We start from the raw sequence: 23,740 nt of genomic DNA, 5'->3' as shown, positions 1-23,740 counted from the left end.
CCAAATCCAGGATTCGGTACGGTATTTGGTAGGGATGCGACTAATCCAAGATTCGGTTTGGGATTCGGCCTTTTTCAGCAGGATTTGGCCAAATCCTTGTACCTGGCCGAATCCAAACCCTAATTTGCATATGTAAATTAGGGGTGGGTAGGGAGATCATGTGACTCATCACAAAATAATTTTTTCCCACATTTTCTTTTCCTGCCCCTAATTTACATATGCAAATTCGGGTTTGGTATTCGGCCAAATCTTTCACCAAGGATTCGGGGATTCAGCCGAATCACAAATAGTGGATTCAGTGCATCCCTAGTATTCGGCCAGGATTCGGCCGAATCCTTATGCCTGGCCGAACTGAATCCGAATCCTTAAAATCATGTGACTTTTCGTCACAAAACAAGAAAGTAAAAATGTTTTTGCTGTGCGCAGCTCTTTCCCCCTCCCCCTCACTGATTTGCATATGCAAATTATGGTTCAGTATTGGGCCGAATACAAAAAAGTGGATTCGCTGCATCCCTACCCATAACTGATTAGCTTTTTCTTCTAGCTGCAAGCAGTCCTCTGATTGGTTGCTATTGGTTACTGCCCAGGTGCTAATGTGCCCAGTGTTTATAAATGACCCCCTGTATCTCTTCATTGGACTTTATCTTGTAATAAGGACATTAAAAGCAGGTTATGCACCTCTTGTATAACCACAAGTATTCATATAATCACTCAGGGAGGGGGGGTCACTCGCCCCTACCTCAGTCCTATTTAATATTATATTTTGTCATTTACCGCACATCTTGGCGATTACAATTTAAGGCAGATCAGCTCTTTTTACTTTGAATGAATGCTTTTAGTAGTAAAAAAAAAAAAAAAACTAAAGCAAAAGAAGTGAATGGAGTTTTTTTTGTTAGTGCTTAACTCAAGCTGTGTACACTCTAAAGTGCAATTGAAATGGTAAAAGTGTCCGCTATATTGAATGGTGGGAACAGGAAATAATCCTTAATTCCGATGACAGTCACAGTAAGTAAATGGCATCTTTGCACTTAGTGCCTCCATGACATATGAAGGTGCATCAACGTTCCAGATCCCTTTCAATATATTCAATGTGCTGCAACAATATTTATAAATAATCGGCACATGAAACCCTTTAAAGGGATACTGTCATGGGAAAAAAAAAAATTTTCAAAATGAATCAGTTAATAGTGCTGCTCCAGCAGAATTCTGCACTGAAATCCATTTCTCAAAAGAGCAAACAGATTTTTTTATATTCAATTTTGAAATCTGACATGGGGCTAGACATTTTGTCAATTCCTCAGCTGCCCCAAGTCATGTGACCTGTGCTCTGCTAAACTTCAATCACTCTTTACTGCTGTACTGCAAGTTGGAGTGATATCACTTTCCCCCCAGCAGCCAAACAAAAGAACAATGGGAAGGTAACCAGATAACAGCTCCCTAACACAAGATAACAGCTGCCTGGTAGATCTAAGAACAACACTCAATAGTAAAAACCCATGTCCCACTGGGACACATTCAGTTACATTGAGAAGGAAAAACAGCAGCCTGCCAGAAAGCATTTCTCTCCTGAAGTGCAGGCCCAAGTCACATGACATGGGGCAGCTGGGAAATTGACAAAATGTCTAGCCCCATGTCAGATTTCAAAATTTAATATAAAAAAATCTGTTTGCTCTTTTGAGAAATGGATTTCAGTGCAGAATTCTGCTGGAGCAGCACTGTTAACTGATTAATTTAGAAAAAAAATTTTTTTCCCATGACAGTATCCCTTTAAGGTATTGGTTCTCATATTGGAACTAAAACAATATTATGCAACAGGTGTGTCATCACATATGCATTATATATAACTGGTTTAATAACAAGTCTTAATAAAGGGAGGTAGGTTGCCAGGGTCTAAGGTAAACATTAAAGCGGGCCGTTAAACGGATTCTGTCATGGTTTTTATTTCTAAATGACACTGTTTACACTGCAAATAATTCACTCTACAATATAAAATTCCATTCCTGAACCAGCAAGTGTATTTAGTTGTAATATTGGTGTGTAGGTGCATCTCAGGTCATTTTGCCTGGGCATGTACTTTCAGAAAGAGCCAGCACTTTAAGATAGAACTGCTTTCTGGCAGCCTGTTTTCTCCTACTCAGTGTAACTGGGACCTGGATTTTATTATTGACTATGTTGTTCTTAGATCTACCAGGCAGCTGTTATCTTGTGTCAGGGATTTGCTATCTGGTTACCTTCCCATTGTTCTTTTGTTAGGCTGCTGGGGGGCTGATATCACTCCAACTTGCAGTAAAGAGTGACTGAAGTTTATCAGAGCACAAGTCACATGACTTGGGGCAACTGGGAAACTGACTGTCTAGCCCCATGTCAGATTTCAAAATTAAATATAAAAAAAAAAATCTGTTTGCTCTTTTGAAAAACTGATTTCAGTAGGGAAGTCTGCTGGAGCAGCACTATTAACTGATGCGTTCCTATGACAGTATCTCTTTAAAGTAGAATCCAGTGCTATTTTCTTATACCCGTACTCGACCCATACATGTGACCCGCAACCCTCAATTTTTCCCCACTGATCCGCTGCTTCTTCGACTAATCTCCCCAAACTGCCTTCCCACTGGCTAGAATTTAAATTGCCAGCAGGTCTGGACTGAGAATTAAAATAGGCCCTGGCATTTCAGGTACACAGAGGCCCAAACAGCCCCCACCAGCCCACTAAATACTGACTTTCTATGGCACCTTATAGCAGCCCCTCTGGCATTTGCCAGAACCCACAGGGCCTGATTGCTAGTGGGATGGCACTCAGATCGCTTCATTTTCCGAAGTCACCTGGAGTTGCCTCACGACGCAACTTTGGAAAGGCATCCCGTTGGAGATTTACATTGTAGCCAGCGGGAAGGCAGTTTGGGGAGATTAGTCGCTCGAAACAAGAAAAAATGATTTGTTGCTGGGTGACTAATCTACAGAAATAGCAGCGTGTGTCTCTGCCCTAAAGCAGCTCTGGGAAGGGGGGGGGGGGTCGCTGACTGTAACTGTTCCGAATTGATACATTTAGTTGATACATTTCTTATCTTTGTCCCTGCTGAGCAGAATCTCTGAGTTTTATTACAGGCAGCGGTTAGAATTGATACAATAGTTGCTAATACTCCAGAGATGTTGCTGAGAAATGGATCAACTAATGGAGCAAAATTGTAATAATTCAGAATCTGCTCCTGGATCACTGATCACTGCCAGACGGAGACACCAGAGACAGGAACATTCAACTTAAAGGGGAAGTAAAGACTAAAATAGAATAAGGCTAGAAATGCTGTATTTTGTATACTAAATATAAACATGAACTTACTGCACCACAAGCCCAATCAAACAAATGATTTATGCTTTCAAAGTTGGCTACAGGGGGTCACCATCTTGTAACTTTGTTATACATCTTTGCAAGACTAAGACTGTGCACATGCTCAGTGTGGTCTGGGCTGCTTAGGGATCATCATAAACAAAGCTGCTTGAGTTCTGCATGGCTGGGAAGTAAGGCGGGGGCTCCCCCTGCTGTTCATAAGTATGATTGTTTCCCTGCTCAGCAGTTAGGGACCATCTGACAATTCCTATCCACAGCAGTAAATGAAGGGAGAATTTCACTGCATACAGTCAGGTTTCTTATAAAAACGGTACACATTTTTTAATTAAAGTATATTGGAGATAGGTTTCTTTTTCATTAAAGAAAGTAAAAATTGGATTTTTGCTGTTACATGCCCTTTAAATTTTGGGATAAAAAAAGGAAAGTTAAACGGGAAAAAGGCCATTGTTTATGGTGAAAAATAAATAAAAATAAAAAAAAGTGTGGAAGGTGAAAACAATTAATAAACACATGTGCTTGCGTAACAGTCGCAGCACCTCCTCCTAACTATTACAGCTCCCTATGGACCCCGCTACTTGTTTCAACTTGTCTACAGCGGGGGTGTGCTATAGTTGGGAGCAACTAAGCTGGGGGGAGGGGGTGCTGGTTTCACAGCAGAGGAGGCACGTGACTACCCTTCTTGTTATGTGACGCTGCGGAAGGGTATTTCGTCGCAGGATGTCCTAAAATGCGTTCCGTACACGTTATTAAATATGGATCATTGCGTCCAGTCTTTACAGTCCTGTGCCAGCTGCCCCTGCCCCTACCTGCATTATATGCCTTCCCCCTACCCTCCCGGGCTGTTGGGAGGAGCTGCACCTTTCCCCCATAGGATTGGCAGTGGCACTGCGAGTAGGCGGAGATTCCAGGACCGGCCCATTCTGCTGCTGCTGCTGCTGAGTGTGCGCTGCAATGGGGGATCCGGGGCTTCCTAGTGACACAGGCCGGACTCAGGACAAGGTAATAGAAGGGGACAATGGCGCCGGGCAGTGTATGTATAATATATACCAGGCACAGAATCACACGCACCGCCGCTCTGTCACATGTGCCGCTCTGACGTGTCTCTATTGCTTTTGTAATGACATTGACTTGGCCACACCCACTGCGTCCTTATGTCTTATGTCATATGTCTCGACTCCCCTCACACCAGTAACACAATGTTCTCTGCTTGTCATCTATATGTGTCTCTCTTACACTGTGTGTGTTGTTACTGGTACTGACTGTGTCCTGAGCGGCGTCACTCACATCCCACCCACGTCACATCAGCCTGGCACTAACAGGGACAACATACTAATAGTACTGGGCTTTAAACGAGAACTACACCCTAAAAATGCCATATTTTGTATACTGAAATTATCGCACCAGCCTAAAGTTTCAGCTTGTCAATAGCAGCAATGATCCAGGACTTCAAACTTGTCACAGGGGGTCACCATCTTGGAAAGTGTCTGTGACACTCACATGCTCAGTGGGCTCTGAGCAGCTGTTGAGAAGCTAAGCTTAGGGCTCGTCACTAATTATCCAGCAGAAAAGGAGCTTCCCCTGTAATATAAGCTGATGCTACAGGGCTAATTATTAAATTCTGATGCTAATTGCACTGGTTTCTGTGCTGCCATGTTCTAATTATCTGTATTAATTACTAATCAGCCTTATATAGTGACATTTCTATTCTATGTGTACTGTATATTGTGAGTGGGTCCCTAAGCTCAGTAAGTGACAGCAGCACAGAGCATGTGCAGTGAATCAGCAGAAAAGAAGATGGGGAGCTACTGGGGCATCTTTGGAGACACATATCTTTACTGCTAAAGGGCTGTGGTTGCCTTGGGCTGGTACAGAAGCACAAAACATAATGTACAACATTTCTAGCTACTTCTTTAGTTAAGCTTTAGTTCTCCTTTAAAGGTTCCAGCAATGATGGGGAACATAAAATTGTATTGCCTACCCTCCTCTGTGGCTGCCCAGCATCAGGCTGTAAATTATATAGTGAATAAAGTACCCCCTCTTGTAAAGAGGACTGGCAATCTGTGGGTTCTGGCAAATGCCAGAGGGGCTGCTCTAAATGGCCGTAGACAGTCACTATTTATTGGGCTGGTTGGGCCTCTGTGTACATAAAATGCAAGAGCCTAATTTAATTCTCAGTCCAGACCTCTTGTAAAATATAAGGATATTATAAGTTACCGAGGAGTTTCATCACCATATAAAACACGAGGCCGAGGGTCGAGTGTTTTTATACAGGTCATGGAACTCTGAGGTAACTTCTAATATCCTCATATTTTGCAACATGGGTACTTTATTTATTAATAAAACACAAGTTGTAGTGAGTCGTCCGTTTATAACTGATGACATCAGAACTCACCGTTTATAAGGTTATAATTTACAGGATATTCATGGCTTTTGTAGCTTGTAAATTAATATATTAATAATATCCTTATAAACGGTGTGTTCTGATGTCATCAGTCATAAACGGTGAGTTCTGATGTCATTTCTGTCACATGACTCACTGAAATGTGTGTATTATAATAAATAAAGTACCCCCAGTTGTAAAATATAAGGATATTATAAGTTACCTCGAAGTTCCATGACTATGAGTTCCTTCGGCCTCGTTTTTTTTTATATGGTCATGAAACTCCTCGGTAACTTATAATGTCCTAATATTTTACAAGAGGGGGTATTTTATTCACTATATAATTTACAATAGGGCATCTTTTATTCCCTTGTTTTATAGCAGCACCAATGAACTTCCCAGGCAATATCTGACCAAAAAATTTACCCAATGTTTTTTTTTAATTGGATAGAAATACAGAATAAGGGCTGTTTATGAATCAAATGTATTAATCATTTATAAAAGTCTACTGGGTCTTTTTTTCCTCATATTGCCAGTTCTTCTCTAAATAATAGCTTGGGCTTTGTGCAAGTCCTGTTGACTTTTGTGCAAAAAACAGATCGGATTGTGCCTCATCCTGTTCAGGGTGACAGGGATAACAGGGCCAGCATAGCGAGGGTGCTGAATTACTGGGTGAGGGTTGGAGAGGGATTTTTGAAAATATATAAATAATAAAGATATTTTGAATGTCTGCGACTCTGCACATGCTCAGTGTGCTCAGGGAGGCTGTGGAGAATTTACCCTTATGGGTCAAAAAAGCTCAGAACATTTAGTACAAGGTGAGGTTCCCTCTTGTTACAGAAGCTGATGCTATAATCACATTTTTATGCTGCTGAATCTTAAAGGGCATGTAAAGGCAAACAAATAAAATCCCATTTTTACTTTCTTTAATGAAAAAGAAACCTATCTCCAATATACTTTAATAAAAAAATGTGTACCGTTTTTATAAGAAACCTGACTGTATGCAGTGAAATTCTCCCTTCATTTACTGCTGTGGATAGGAATTGTCAGATGGTCCCTAACTGCTGAGCAGGGAAACAATCATACTTATGAACAGCAGGGGAGCCCCCGCCTTACTTCCCAGCCATGCAGAACTCAAGCAGCTTTGTTTATGTCGATCCCTAAGCAGCCCAGACCACACTGAGCATGTGCACAGTCTTAGTCTTCCAAGATGTATGACAAAGTTACAAGATGGTGACCCCCTGTAGCCAACTTTGAAAGCATAAATCATTTGTTTGATTAGGCTTGTGGTGCAGTAAGTTCATGTTTATATTTAGTATACAAAATACAGCATTTCTAGCCTTATTCTATTTTAGACTCTACTTCCCCTTTAATAACCAATTAGATTTGTGTTTATGTATAGTATATGTGTCAGCCCCTAGGCTCAGGGAAGTGGGAGAAGCCCAAAGCATGTGCAGTAAACGAGCAGAAAATAAGATGGGGAGATACTTGGTTATATTTGGAGGCACAGATCTTTCCTGCTAAAGGGAGCACAGGCCTGCACTGAAAATAAATGAAGCCACAAACCTAGAATCTATAGCACTGTCACTGTGTAATCTAAAGTACATAAAGGGTTAAACCTCACTAAAATGTTTCCATTTTGCCATGGCAGAATCTAACCAATGGCTGCAGCGATGAGCAGGAGCCTTTTCTCAGGAAAAACCCCCAAAGATTTGTCATCTTCCCAATCCATTACCCGGATATCTGGAAAATGTATAAGAAGGCCCAAGCCTCATTCTGGACCGCGGAGGAAGTGAGTGTAAATAAGATGTGATTTGGGGTTGTTCCATATTAAATAACGTGGGGCTGTCCAGCTGTAAGCTCATGGGCCCAACATCAGTCGTCTGAGGGATTTGTATGGCCCCAGACTCCAGTGATCTCTTTGGGTGATATTATGTGTTATGCCTGCAACCAATTTTGGATGGGTGAGCTGCAATGTTAATGGGAAGGGAGGAGGTTCAGGGGGAGAGGTATGGGGTTTGGAAAAACATTTCTGGTGGTTGATGATCCAGAGTGGCAAGTCTACACCATTGGGGCTGCCCTAGTCCATTCAAAGGCACATGAAGAGGATAATTACACTGCTGTCAATGTGTCTGTTGGGGAATAAAAAGAATTCCCGGGTTTGTGGAGTCACCAGACGTGATGTCACCAGGAGTTACATCACACGGATGCGCAGAAACTCGTGTCAAACTTCCAAATCCTCTCTGCACATGCGCACCTCTCTTCACTGACGTCACTGAAATGTTCTGTGTATGCGCACACCGGATTTCTGCCTGCAAATCATTAGAAATCATTAGAAATCTGGGAAATGCATCAGAGTAATCAGAGATCGGGGGACAGAGTGGAAAAACTAGTAACTCCGAAAAAATCAGGGGAGTTGACAGCTCTGTAATTAAGGTTAGCAGCATAGGGTTGTTCCACCTTTAACTTGACTTTTGGTATGATGCATAGAGTGATGTGTGAAGACTTGGTTTTTATGTTTTATTATTTGTGGGTTTTTTGCTTTTTCAGCAGCTCTTCAGTTTTGCAATTTCAACCATCTGGTTGCTAGATATAAGAGACTTGAATATGAATAGGGGAGACCTACATAGAAAGATGAGGAATAAAAAGTAGCAACAACATTACATTTTTAGCCTTACAGAGTATTTGTCCCCCCCCCACCCACCCAATTTGAAAGCTTGCCTCAGAAGATAAAAGCAAATATTTCAAAAAACATGTAAAAAAGAAATAAAGGCCAATTAAAAAGTTGTTTAGAATTGCCCATTCTATAACATACTAAAAGTTAAAGGTGACACACCCCTTTCAGATACTTGAGTTCACTTACTCTCTTTTAGATCATGGGATATATATATATATATATATATATATATATATATATATATATATATATATATATATATATATATATATATATATATATATATAGTGAATAAAGTACCCCCTTTTGTAAAATATAGGGATATTATAAGTTACCGAGGAGTTTCATGACCATATAAAAACACAAGGCCGAAGGCCAAGTGTTTTTATACAGGTCATGGAACTCCAAGGTAACTTCTAATATCCTCATATTTTACAACTGGGGGTACTTTATTTATTATAATACACAAATTTCAATGAGTCATGTGACAGAAATGACATCAGAACTCACCGTTTATAACTGATGACATCAGAACTCACCGTTTATAAGGATATAATTTACAGGATATTCATGGCTTTTGTGTATATTATATATATATATATATATATATATATATATATATATATATATATATATATATATATATATATATATATATATATATATATATATATATATATGTACAGTATGTGTTTATATTTAATTGTAGCAATTGATCCATTTCACAGCAGCATCTCTGGAGTATTAGCAACTCTTGTATCAATTCTAACAACTGCGCTTTAAACAAACTCAGGGATTCTGTTCAGCAGGGACAAACATAAGAAATCGATCAACTAAATGTATCAATTTAGAACAGTTACAGAGTCAGTGACCCCCTTGCCCAGAGCTGCTTCTGAAAGACATAAGAAGGTGAAAAATGAACCTTTAAGGGGGTGGCTTGCCTTCACATTACGTTTTAGTATGTTACAGAGTTGCTAATGCCAAACATCTTTTCAAATGGACTTAATTTTTTCTTTTTTATCGTTTTTGAATTATTTGTCTTCGTTTTATGACTCTTTTCAGCTCTCAGATGGGGGTCACTGACCCCATCTAAAAAAACAATCCTCTGTAAGGCTACACAATTATTGTTATTGTTATCCACTCGTCTTTCTATTCAGTCCCTCTCCTATTCATATTCCAGTCTCTTATTCAAATTAATGCATGGTTGCTAGGGTAATGTGGACCCTAGCAACCAGATTGCTGAAATTGTAGAAGCTGCTAAATAAAAAGCTAAATGATTTAAAAAATCACAAATAATAAAAAATGAAAACCAATTGCAAATTGGCTCAGAATATTCCTCTCTACATCATACTAAAAGTTAATTTAAAGGTGAACAACCCCTTCAATAGAAAAATGGTCGCAAATACAATGTAATTGGGAAAAGTCTTTATTTCTGGTTAACTATATGAAAAAAGTGTTGGAAGGTGAACAACTCCTTTAATGGCACTATTTCTCTTTGTTGTTTCATCAGTGGGTAACTATTCCTTAAATCTTTATCTTTTCAGCAGATTTCTGCTTAGTGCAAACTAATATTTACATACCTGTCCTGGGCATTGGAGTGACTGGATGTGTAACATAATAACCAGAACACTACTTCCTGCTTTTCAGCTCTCTTGGTTTCCACTGGTAGTAACCAATCAGAGACTTGAGGGGGGGGGGCACCTGTGCCATAACTGTTGCTTTGAATCTGAGCTGAATGCTGAGGATCAATTACAAACTCACTGAACTGTTATGTCCCATGTGGCCCCCTTCAAGTCACTGACTAACTCAGAGTTAGAGAGCTGAAAAGCAGGAAGTAGTGTTCTGTTATGTTACACATCCAGTCACTCCAGCCTTTATATATTACATATTTGCCTAACTAACTATATTAGAAACATTTTTTATTTTGCGCAGCCTAACGATTTACCCTGGGTCCCATGGGTGTGGTCTGCTCCTTCTACGTTTCTTGTAAGAGGATTATAACACAATAGGAGGCCAGTAGGTGGTGGTAAAAATGCATGTATTCAGCTGGTTAAAGGAGTATTCAACCCTTAACTAAAAAAAACCCTACCCCCCTACCCTACGTTAACCCCCCTCCCTCCTCCGCCCAGCCTAGCTGCCCCCCCCCCCGGAAAATGCCCCTAACTTTTTACTTATCCCTCTTTGCAGATTCAGGGATCGGAGCTCACGGCAGCCATCTTCCGAGTCTTTGTGTCTTCTTCCGCCGATTCGGAAATTTCCGTCGATTCGGAAATTTCCGTCCATTTTGACGCATGCGCAGTTGTCGCAAACCAGAAATTGCTCCAACTGCGCATGCGCTGTTTCGCCAGTCTCAGTATCAGATTACCGAAGACCCGGAACTGCGATCCCTGAATCTGCACCGAGGGGTTAGGGGCATTTCTCCGGGGGGGGGGCAGGCGAGGAGGGAGGGGGGTCTACGTAAGGTAGGGGTTTTTTAGTTAAGGGTTGAATTCACCTTTAAGGGCTAAGCACTTTAGGCATGCATTGAAACTGTATCAACCGTATCCTTATGCTTTTTTAAAAATAATTCAAAACCATTTGTACTAGTAAAGTGTAACGTAATGAAAAGGAGACAAGAACTGTACATCTGCCTGGTTGTTTGCAGAACTGACATCTTCCCACCATAACCATTGCACCTGCTGTTTCATGTGCCGCCTCTGTTTGTCGCCAACTCTTTATGGTTTGTGCCCTTTTGTGGTAAAGATCTGACCTCAACAGGATCTGCAGGTGCAGCTGCAGCAATAACGTATGGCTTGAAACAACTTGAATACAAATAGATCTGTGACATTAAAAAAACAAAATGAAAGAAGGGCCCCATCCCCTCGGGTAACGCTTTCTTAAAAGTGTCTTTATTAGAATAAATTGCACTTACAATTTTGACGAATATCAATGGCTCATCAGTTAGCAGTGTAACAGTGATGTGTTTCATCACTCCTTTGTGACTTCCTCAGGGGCCCCCAATCGTGATTACAGTAATGTAAGAAATCTTTTTAAAAAAAACCACAATGATTCGCTGTTCTCAAACAACTCCTCTAGTCGCAATTGGATTATGTATTGACGGCACACCAGCGCACTACCCAATGTAGTGCTGGATGCCCAACACCAAGATGGCTCCTGCAACTTACTTTCTGCTTTCAAGGTTCTGCGATACTGTCTTCATAAAATGTGAGAGGACTTCATATATCAACTGATCAGTTCCATGTGCAGAAATAATTAATGCTTAGAGTACAATATTTAATAGTGTAGTTCACCTTTAATCGATCATTTAGTATGATGGGTTCTGAGACTGTTTGCAGTTGGTCTTCATTTTTTTATTTTTTGAATGATTTAACTTTTTGTTCAGCAGCTCTCTCTTTTCTTCCAGACCATTTGATATGTAAAAAAGCTAAAGGATATTTGTACTCTGTAATTGATATGCTGATTTTACTGAATTACGGTGATTATTTTATTATTAGATTTTATTTCATGGCTTCGCTTTCTAGGTCGACTTATCCAAAGATCTTGCGCACTGGGAAAAGCTAAAGTCGGAGGAGAAAAACTTTATTTCGCACATTCTGGCCTTCTTCGCTGCTAGTGATGGAATAGTGAATGAGAATCTGGTAGGTTTAATTTGTAAAAACTTTTGATGATTTTCAGACTTTTTTGCCCCCCGATGTGGCCAGTCATTTGGTTAGGGCCCCATTACCTCATCATAATAATAAATAAAAATATTGTTCAATGGACACCATACTGCAGAGAATAATTTCAGGCTAAATGGCCTGAAACCTGCTTGATCACTGACCCAACTAATATCCATGCTGCCTATGTACTTGTTGGTCATCTGACCAGTAAACATGTACAGCATTTTTTTAAGTGGTTGTTCACCTTTACGTTAACTTTTAGTATCATGGGGGATCAGTTGGTCCATGAGAACAGAGAAAAAGCAGAGATTCTGAACTGATATTTTTCATCGGTCTACAAAAATGAGGAACCAATCACTGAAGCCTTCCTTCACATTCCAAGAGTGGCTTGGATGATTTCTTGGACAAGCATAATATCTAAGGCTATTGTGATACTAAAATCTATAATTAATTTAGATATTGGTACAGTTTATATAGTTTCAGTGGGTGTGTGTTCCTTGGGTTTCATTTGGATGGGTTGAATGTATTATATATAAATTGATGTACTTTGGTCTTTTTTCAACCCAAATTAACTATGTAACTAAGTCAGGGATCCCCAACCTTTAGAACCTGTGAGCAACATTCAGAAGAAAAAGGAGTTGGGGAGCAACGCAAGCATGAAAAATGTTCTTGGGGTGCCAAATAAGTACTGTGATTGGCCATTTGGTAGCCCCTATGTGGATTGTCAACCTACATTGAGGCTCTGTTTGGCAGTGCACCTGGTTTTTATACAACCAAAACTTGCCTCCAAGCCTGGAATTCAAAAATAAGCACCTGCTTTGGGCCACTGGGAGCAACATTCAAGGGGTTGGAGAGCAACATGTTGCTCACGAGCTACTGGTTGGGGACCACTGAACTAAGTTATAGATTGTACTGTTCCTAGCAACTTTGCAATTGGTCTTCATTATTTATTTTTTATAGATTTCAAATTATTGACCTTTCACTTTTCACTATTGCCCAGTGAGCTTACCATTTTATAATTATTCTTACCTTTTTTTCTATTCAGTCGCTTTACTATACATATTCCAGTCTATCATTTAAACCACTACTTGGTTGCTAAGGTAAAAAAGACCCCAGCAACCAGATCAAAAAGCTAAATAACTGCAAAACCATTAAAAATGAAAACGAATTGCAAATTATCTCTGAATATCAATGTCTACAACTTACTAAAGGGTAATTTAAAGGTGAACAGCCCCTTTTAAGTCCCGCCCCCTCACTGAACCAATGGAGCAGCTCATAAGCATGAAAGAGAGGGAGGCAGGATGTATTCATTTACCCATTGCAAGGAAGAGGTCTGCATTCAAACCAAAGTGTACTTACCTTTTAAATCCATGGAGGATACCAGGTTTGTGGCCTCTGTGAGACACAGGTCCAATCAAAGAATAGCTATATAGATAATGGTGTGTGGCTCCATTCTTTGACAAAGGTCAAGAGTAGAAAAATAAGAAAAGAAATGGTGAAAATTTAAAAAGAAATTAAAAGATGGTCTCTTACCAAGGGTTTGCTAAACTTTTTTGGGAACATATAAAGCATTCAAATGTAGTAAGAGGTCACCCAGTAGAAAAACAGTAGCCAAAAGTATTTTATAAAAGTAAAAAAGTCTTTATTAGGACATATGTAAGCCTAACGCGTTTTGTGCCTGAAGTGGGCACTTACTCATCAAAGAATAACGTTTATATTGCTGCCATTGTGGTGTTTTCCCGTCAGGTGGAGCGATTCAGTCAGGAGGTGCAAGTCCCAGAAGCTCGCTGCTTTTATGGCTTCCAGATTCTCATAGAGAACGTTCATTCTGAGATGTACAGCCTGCTCATAGAGACCTACATAAAAGATCCCCACAGACGGTACCTTTTACATTATTTTTGGGGAGTTGACTGACATCCTATGATAACGTGTTCATGAGCTTACAGCTCTGTAGTGCTGAACCCTCAGCAAAATCAAGAGAAACTAATAGCGGTTAAAAGAACAGTAACACCAAAAAAAATCAAAGTGTATCAAAGTAATTACAATATAATGTACTGTTGCCCTGCACTGTTGTTCTGCTTTAGAAACTCTACTATAGTTTATAAAACAAGCTGCTGTGTAACCACGGGGGCAGCCATTCAAGCTGGAGAAAATTCATAGGTCACATAGCAGATAACAGATAAGCCCTGTATAATAATAATTATCTGTTATCTCCTGTGTATCCTGTGCCTTTTCTCCTTTTTCAGCTTTGAATGGCTGCCCCCATGGCTACACAGCAGCTTGTTTGTATAAACAGTAGGGGTGTTTCTGAAACAAACTTAAAACAGGGCAAGAGTACAATATATTTTAATTACTTTGATACACTTTCATTTTTTGGTGAGGATCCGTGGATCGTGTTGTGCCTAAGGTTACTCTAGTAGGAGACGAACTATGTGTTCAGTGATTTATAGGGATACACCGAATCCAGGATTAGGTTGAGGATTCGGCCAGGATTCAGGCTTTTTCAGCAGGATTCGAGATTTGGCTGAATCCTTCTGCCCGGTATTCGGCCGAATCTTTTGCGAAGGATTTGGGGGTTCAGCCGAATCAAAAATAGTGGATTCTGTGCATCGCTAGTGATTTATGTGTAAGCCCATTTAATTCATGTAATTATTGTATTAAGACTAAATAAGGGTTGATGAATGTCCAAAGATATAAGAGGGGATCATTTTGATTCCTTTTTCAGTACCCGGGTACTAAAACATTATATACAGCATATCCAATTATAATACACATGGAATGATATTGAATGATATCTCACCTTTTTATATTACACACAAAGGTTTTTTAATATGTGTGTTTTTTATTGTTGAATAAATAGTGTGTTTATAATATGTGTTTAAATATTATGCCCAATAGTGAGACCCGTTTTTAAAGGACCAGTTTTTAAAAAAAAAAATTTGTTTGTATATAACAAAAAAAAACAACAAGACATATGTAACTTTAAAATCGCTAAGTTAATTTTTAATAAAGACTTTTCAATCTTAAAGTTACATATGGCTTGGTGTTTTTTTTTCATTCTATACAGGCAAATTGTTTTTTTTAGAAAAATTGACGATACTGGCCCTTTAAGTAATTTCCCGTTTCTTTAACATTTTTTGTTTTGGAATCTGACATTACCCAATCACTCAGATGGTCCAGCCATGTTTAGTTGCACTAGAATAACCGTGAAAACATTAAAAGTGAGCCTTCTCAGCCTTAAATGTAATTTATCTGTATAGGCTATATATAATAAATCTCAAGACATTCACCAGGGTGGAACATGATGAGTTCCCAATTCTCAGGCCTTTCTGTTTCTGAAAACTGCCAAATTAGAGGAAATTAACCCTCAAAACAAATTCATATTTAATGGGTCATTCTTTTGATCACTTTCACAATTAACATACACTAAAACCCCAGTTTTACTTTTCCTGGGGGCTATGTCGAAAAAGTGTAAATTTGGGAAAATGTATAATTCAGAGGGGGGTGAAATCGTGATTCTGCTGTAACTGAATTAATTTCCTCCTGTTTCTGGTAGGTCAAAATGAACAGCAGGTGGCGCTATTGATTCAAATTCGTTATATTACCAATGTAAAAAAAGATGCTAATATTGTGAAAACTAGAAAAAAATTATGTCAATTGTAGAAATGCTCAGAAGAGCATTTTACCATGAATTTGTTTTACACTTGCTTTTAACAAACTGCAATGATAAAGTTCACATCCCAACTCCTTTTACTCATTATTGCATTGTGGGAACCTTAAAGGGCATGTAAAGTCTAAAATAGAATAAGGCTAGAAATGCTGTATTTTGTATACTAAATATAAACATGAACTTACTGCACCACAAGCCTAATAAAACAAATAATTTATGCTTTCAAAGTTGGCTACAGGGGGACACCATCTTGTAACTTTGTTAAACATCTTTGCAAGACTAAGACTGTGCACATGCTCAGTGTGGTCTGGGCTGCTTAGGGATCGTCATAAACAAAGCTGCTTGAGTTCTGCATGGCTGGGAAGTAAGGCGGGGGCTCCCCCTGCTGTTCATAAGTATGATTGTTTCCCTGCTCAGCAGTTAGGGACCATCTGACAATTCCTATCCACAGCTGTAAATGAAGGGAGAATTTCACTGCATACAGTCAGGTTTCTTATAAAAACAGTACACATTTTTAATTAAAGTATATTGGAAATAGGTTTCTTTTTCATTAAAGGAAGTAATTTTTGCCTTTACATGCCCTTTAAAGAGTAAATTTGTTGTAGCTTGGAACCATCTTAAAGGAACAGTAACACCAAAAAATTAAAGTAATTTAAAGTAATGAAAATATCATGTACTGTTGCTGCACTGGTAAAACTGTGGAATGGTGGAAATCTCTCCTTTGAGTGGCTGACCCCATTGCTACACAGCAGCTTATTTATATAAACTATAGTAGTGTTTCTGAAGCAAACACACCTGTTTTACCAGTGCAGGGCAACACTGCATTTTATTTTTATTACTTTAAAACACTTTCATTTTTTGATGTTACTGTTCTTTTAATCTATCGTTTTCTAAAAGAAATTGGATATGATGGCATAGCTAAACGTTATATCTCTCAGCACAAGTGTCACTGAAACTTAGGGAGTTTTCCCTGTTATGGAAGGTTTCATTTAAGCGTTTGTTTGGCCGCATCCCATTCATGACAGAACACACCAGACGGACTTGGTAATGATGGGGGCGAATTTGACCCATTTTGCTTTGGGGAAAATTCACTAAAAGGCGAAGAATCGCTGAAATGCATTGAAGTCTATGGGCACCATATTTTTTCACCCATTAGATTCTATGGGTGTCATTTTCTTGGTGAAAAAATTTTGCTCATCACTACTGCTCGGCTCTGGCTTAGTGCTATTGAATGATAAGATTGGGGAGGTGATTATAGACATTATGGACAAGCCTTTCCAAACACAACACATGACGGCTTCAGCAAGTTGAAATGAGCCAGTAATATCTTTGCAGAAGCACAGAAAAGTGGAAGCACGCAAAAAATAATGATACTTTCTGCTCTCCTTATTGGAGTTAAAACAAAAGATGAAGGTTTGGTAGTCCTTTAAATAAAGGATGCTCCATCAGATGTCATGTGATTTGTCCTGTTATGTCTTGCTTGCAATCTGAGAGTAGATGGGAAGGAGCAAAAGGGTTGCTCAGTAGAGCAAGAAGTATATGGTTTGCAAAGAAAAATTCAATTTTCCATTGTTGCGCAGCTTTCTCTGTGTCATATGCAGTGGCGTAACTAGATGCTACGGGGCCCTCATCAGATTCAATTTAGAGCCCCAAAATATTGATAAGTTGGCCTAGTCTATCAAAATATATAAAATTGCTCATTAATTAGGGCCTCACTGGGGCCCCTACATTCCTGGGCCCCCTCTGCAACCACAAGGTTTGCTTCCTCTTTAGTTAAAGGAGAAGGAAAGCTACGGAGGCATTTTATTTCCAATAGATTAGCTGCAATAGTGCAAGCTAGAATGCTATATTTATTCTGTAGAATGTTTTACCATATCTGAGTAAAAAGCTCTAGAAACTCTCTGTTTGTTAAGGATAGCAGCTGCAGTATTAGCTTGGTGTGACATCACTTCCTGCCTGAGTCTCTCCCTGCTCTGGGCTCAGATTACAGTAGAGAAGGGAGGAGTGGGGGGAGAGGAACAAACTGAGCATGCTCACGCCCAGGGCAATGAGGTTTAAGCTGAAGGCAGGAAGTCTGATACAGAAGTCCATGTATACACAATAGAAGGAAAGAAATGCTGTGTTTCTTTTGACAGAGGACTCAGAGCAGCACTACTTTGGGTGTTTACTGGTGTATTTAGATGGACCTTTCTGATAAGGCTTACTTAGTTTTAACCTTTCCTTCTCCTTTAAACCCCTGGTCATATGAAACTGTCAGTCACCTGGGTGCCATGTTGCAATGTTTACAATTTTATGGAAGAGGATATGAAAGAATCAGAGCTGATAAAAGAAGTATCAGTTCCCAAGAAAATAATACTTGGCCCTGCCTCTCCAGCCCCACACACCTCACCTACCCCCCCCCCCATGGTTGGGATCTGTTTTCCTTCACAGGTTGGTCAGATGGACAATTGCTACTAAAAGTTTAGCCCCTATTTTGCACCCTAGGAATGTGTCTACCCCTAGTCCTGCCCTTGGAAAAAAATGACTTTCATTTAATTCTTCCTTTTGTAGAGAGTTTTTATTCAATGCCATAGAAACGATGCCGTGTATAAGGAAGAAAGCAGAGTGGGCACTAAGGTGGATATCTGATCGAAAAGCTTCCTTTGGTAAGTTACCTGTTTGGATATGGGACCTATAGTAAAACAACTGCCGAGGTTCAGTCCTACAGTCTCCCAAGACCCAATCACAATATCAGTGACCCACAGGAATGCTCAGACCTAAGTAGAAGGATTGGACAGATAAAACATGGTTCACTTTATATTTGTAATTGTGAGGAAACCAGATTTGTGATATGACATATAACATATATAGCAACATCTTGATCCTTAGTTGCTTGGAAACAGTATTCTGTAGTTAGAGGGGGTTGTCTACTAGTGGAGATCACATTGCAACAAAACGTTCTGCAGAACCAAAAAATTTTTTTTAAAGGAAAAACCGAGCTATTTATGTTTCTTATAAGCCTGTCCTTATTCCCCAGGAGAAAGAGTCGTGGCATTTGCTGCAGTAGAAGGAATATTCTTCTCTGGGTCCTTTGCTGCAATTTTCTGGCTAAAGAAAAGGGGTCTCATGCCTGGACTCACCTTTTCCAACGAGCTGATCAGTAGAGATGAGGTAAGATCTTTCCTGAGAGTCTCGGGGTAGTATACGGAACAATGTTGATTCAAACTCTCCAAGTTGACCAATTTATGAAGTTGATTTTATGAAGTTCTTTAACAGTTGATGGAGTGGCCACCTCCAAATCTGTCGCCTATGTAGCAAAAACAACTGGAGAACCTTTTTGGTGTAGATTTATTAAAGCACTACATGTTTCGAACCATACAGGTCCTTCCTCGGGTATAGGGAATAGATAGCACAGTGCTCAGGTGACTTTGGGGTGGACCTGAGAAGGGACAGACATGGGAGTTACAAAATTTCACTGTAGTCCTGGATTGCTCTGTTGGCTCGAGTGGTTCAACAACATCTCAGGTCTGAGCCTGCTAAAGGGGTTTGACTTCTTTGAGGACTTCCTCATCTTTGCCCCATTTATACACGTTTAGTTATCCATATGTAATTATTCAACGACACGTTTATTCATTTTGTGGCCATTTCCAGGGTCTCCACTGTGACTTTGCCTGCCTGATGTTCCATTACTTGGTTAACAAGCCTACAGAAGAGAGGGTCGCTGAAATTATCGTTAATGCCGTCAGAATTGAGCAGGTAAGCCCTACATGATAAAGAAGAACAGTGCCTATGTATGATGCTTATTCTTATATAAAGAGTTTTCTCTGTTCTTTTGATTCATAAGAAGGACTAGTGGATATATACCAAGTGATCCTCGCAGGGAGTTACAGATATTCTCTATTTGACCCCACAGGAGTTCTTGACGGAAGCCTTGCCAGTGAGTCTCATTGGAATGAACTGTACATTAATGAAGACTTACATAGAGTTCGTAGCTGATCGTCTCCTTGTAGAACTTGGGTTTTCAAAGGTAAAAGCGTCATTGCTTGTAGATGCTTATAGAGAGGGAGGGATTAATAATTGGTTTCAAAGATTAAAAATGATGTTATGGTGTCACATTAAAAACTGCACCCACCGTAAAGCAAAACTTGACTGGCATGGCACCAGTCCCTTAACCAGTGACCATTATTTGTGCTCCTTTCATGTATTAATGGTATGTATGAATTTGGTGTTTATAGAGGTAATAATGTACCCCCTACTGTAAAATAAAAGGATATTAAAAATCACCAAGAAAAGGTTATATGACTACGAGGTTACTTGTAATATTCTCATATTTTCAGCACGGGGTTCATTATTTTTTTATAATACACAAAAGCCATGAATATCTTGTAAATTATATCCTTATTAACGGTGAGTTCTGATGTCATCAGTTATAAACGGTGAGTAGTGATGTCATTTCTGTCACATGACTCACTAAAACTTGTGTATTATAATAAATAAAGTACCCTCTGTTGCAAAATATGAGGATATTAGAAGAAACCTCTGAGTTTCATGCCCTGTATAAAAACACTCGGCCTTCGGCCTCGTGTTTTTATATGGTCATGAAACTCCTTGGTAACTTATAATATCCTTATAATTTACAAAAGGGGGTACTTTATTCACTATATAATACACAAGGTTTAGTGAGTCATTCTCAATCTTTTAGTCATATCCCACAGTTTACTGTGTTTAAAGGGATACTGTCATGGGAAAATATTTTTTTTTTCAAAATGAATCAGTTAATAGTGCTGCTCCAGCAGAATTCTGCACTGAAATCCATTTCTCAAAAGAGCAAACTGATTTTTTTTATATTTAAATCTGACTTGGGGCTAGACATATTGTCAGTTTCCCAGCTGCCCCAGGTCATGTGACTTGTGCTCTGATAAACTTCAATCACTCTTTACTGCTGTACTGCAAGTTGGAGTGATATCACCCCCCCCCCCAGCAGTCAAACAAAAGAACAATGGGAAGGTAACCAGATAGCAGCTCCCTAACACAAGATAACAGCTGCCTGGTAGATCTAAGAACAACACTCAATAGTAAAAACCCATGTCTCACTGAGACACATTCAGTTACATTGAGAAGGAAAAACAGCAGCCTGCCAGAAAGCATTTCTCTCCTAAAGTGCAGGCACAAGTCACATGACCAGGGGCAGCTGGGAAATTGACAAAATGTCTAGCCCCATGTCAGATTTCAAAATTGAATATAAAAAATTCTGTTTGCTCTTTTGAGAAATGGATTTCAGTGCAGAATTCTGCTGGAGTAGCACTATTAACTGATGCGTTCTGAAAAAAACATGTTTTCCAATGACAGTATCCCTTTAAGGGTTCTCCACAGATTAATAGTACCGTCAAAGACCATCTAATTGCAGAAGTCATCATGAATTTCACTCTGGAGGATATTTATAGGATATTTCATGGCTCCCGTGTATTATAGGGAAATCATTAACAGTACAGTGCACGGCCATTATACAGAGAGTAATGTACCCCGTTCTGTAATGTATAATGCTATGAGAGGTGCAGCTATGGGTGCAAAGTGTGGTGCATTGGGAGATTCCTTAATTATAATTATTGGTGACTACTTAAAAGTGATCATAAATCCTTGACTGAAGCTTTAAATTATATTACAAATTACCTTTTGCCTTTCTCTATTTTAGGTGTTTAAAGCAGAAAACCCCTTTGATTTTATGGAGAACATTTCTCTGGAAGGGAAAACCAATTTCTTTGAGAAGCGGGTGTCAGAGTACCAGCGTTTTGCTGTCATGGCGCACACAGAAGACAACGTCTTTACACTGGATGCAGATTTCTGATTCGCTAGTGAAATTGTCAGTAGACTAGAGGCTTTGGCAGAGGCAAGAGCAAGCTTGCTATGGAGATGGGCATTTCTCTCCAATATCTCAACATTGAGCAAGTCTTGGGGGCCAGCTCTGCCTTTGTTGGCAGCGGTAACATCAGAAATCCACATGGCACTTTAAAGGTCCTCCTACAAGTTTGCTAAATGGGGCCCCTAAATCTGTAATACTGAACGTTCTAAAATACTCCTTTACAGCCCTTGGGAATGGTGGTGCCCAGTACAACTATGAGCCCTGATACCTGCATGATGGGTGTCTCTGTAAGTATCACATGTGTAGCGATCAGCCCCAGTTTATTATCCAAAGACTCATTATACGGCTAAAGGTGCTAAACTGCCCGAGTGCAATTACCCATATCAGATATTTGCCTTCATTTTCAATATCTTTTGGCAGCCGCAGTCGTGCAGTTTAGCTCCTGTGTTAATAAAGTGCACTTTCCAACACAAAATGATGGTTAAAAAAGAAAATCAAAATTTTCTTGCCATGATTACAATGCAGAGCTGAGATTTGCCTGCTGGGAGCTGTGGGTGGATTATTTTGGTTATTTTAGCTATGTATAGCTGCAACTATGGGTTTCAGCACTGGCTAGACATTGAACTGGCGGCAAACTCAGAGTGGGCAGTAGGGGTTGGCTGCAGAACAATTCTAATTAAGGTTCACATACCTTTATAAGAAAGTGCTGGCAGCCACCTGAGCACAGTGAAACCGCTTGACGTAGCAGCTGCGCTATTTGTCCTTGTCTCTTCTCAGTCTCCCAATGGAAGCTGCTTTGCGTCTGCCACTTACTAACTACCGGACAAAGTGTAATGTGATTTGCAACACTTGCCTTGGTTGTTCTCTTTGGACTGAAATATGAATGGAAATCATTCGATCGGTTAGATATATTACATATTCTGTTCATTGACTGCCCAGTGTTTATATATTTGCACTTGAGTTAAACGGGGAGTTAGGCAGAACAATGTCCATATTTAAATATATTTGTTTTTAAGTTTCTATAGGCATGTCTAGTGCATGCCCTTCTATTTATAACTTCATTAAATACAGAATTATAGGGCTTGGGCTGGGTGTATGTTGCAACACTGTAGCAACGACAGTTAGCCCAAGTACTGCACTATGTGGCCCCTCGCCAGTACCATCCAAGCTGAGAAATTCCAAAATTGGCACTTCCCATCCAAGATCCCCAGGCACAAGCCTTGGGGAGAAAGACTGGCATTTTCTGGCACTGGGGAGTGCTTAACAAACTGCCATCCTGGCCAAGTGATTTAGCCTTTACTTGTCCTTACAATTACCGTATATACTCGAGTATAAGCCGTCCCGAGTATAAGCTGAGGTACCTAATTTTACCTCCAAAAACTGGGAAAGCTTATTGACTCGAGTATAAGCCGAGTATAAGCCATGGGTGAGAAATGCAGCAGCTTCTGGTAAGTTTCAATCAAAAAATTGAGGGTTTCTGCTCCCATTGGAGGGGCTGGCATCTCGTTTTTGGACGCCGACGACCATTCTTGGATGCCGGCGACTATTCTTGGAGACTATTCTTGGACACCGGCGACTATTCTTGGACGCCGGTGACTATTCTTAGACGCCAGCGACTATTCTTAGACGCCGGCGACCGCTTTTGCGCTTGACCCGAGTATAAGTCGAGGTAGAGTTTTTCAGCATATTTTGGGTGCTGAAAAACTCGGCTTATACTCAAGTATATACGGTATGTAATGATGTGGGCTTATATATATATATATATATATATATATATATATATATATATATATATATATATATATATATATATATATATATATATACTGTATATATAAAGAGTAAAAATGTTTGACAAAGGGCATGTCCCTGAAAGAATTAAATCAATGTGCAGCATTTCCTACTTGCATTGTTCAGTATTGCAGTTCTCAGATGCTGGAACTTGCTATCATTGCCTTCTTTTCACCGCAGTTCAGCCCAACGGTTATTTCACAGCTCTATATTCAATAGAATATCTTTAGAAGTCATTAGTGATGAGCGAATCTGCCCCGAAAAAACGGCGAAAAATTTGTGAAACACATTGAAGTCAATGGGCGTCATAATAATGTTGACGCGCGACAGTTTTACCGCGAGTGACAATTTTTATGCATGCAACTGTCTTGTCCAAATGGG

General features: G+C 39.6%; 1 protein-coding gene across 1 annotated transcript; it reads left to right on the top strand.

The window, feature by feature from the left end:
* The first annotated feature begins 4,085 nt into the window (after nucleotides 1-4,085).
* On the top strand, nucleotides 4,086-22,568 carry LOC108695407 (ribonucleoside-diphosphate reductase subunit M2 B). The gene is made up of 9 exons (XM_018223894.2): nucleotides 4,086-4,342; nucleotides 7,375-7,515; nucleotides 11,922-12,038; nucleotides 13,806-13,939; nucleotides 18,280-18,374; nucleotides 18,746-18,879; nucleotides 19,360-19,464; nucleotides 19,622-19,735; nucleotides 21,401-22,568. The coding sequence occupies exons 1-9, from the start codon at nucleotides 4,295-4,297 to the stop codon at nucleotides 21,551-21,553; spliced, it is 1,041 nt and encodes a 346-aa protein (XP_018079383.1). The 5' UTR covers nucleotides 4,086-4,294; the 3' UTR covers nucleotides 21,554-22,568.
* The last annotated feature ends 1,172 nt before the right edge of the window (nucleotides 22,569-23,740 follow it).

This window comes from Xenopus laevis, chromosome 6S (assembly GCF_017654675.1).
Source record: "Xenopus laevis strain J_2021 chromosome 6S, Xenopus_laevis_v10.1, whole genome shotgun sequence".
Taxonomy (NCBI): domain Eukaryota; kingdom Metazoa; phylum Chordata; class Amphibia; order Anura; family Pipidae; genus Xenopus; species Xenopus laevis.
This window is presented reverse-complemented; position numbering and strand designations above follow the sequence as displayed.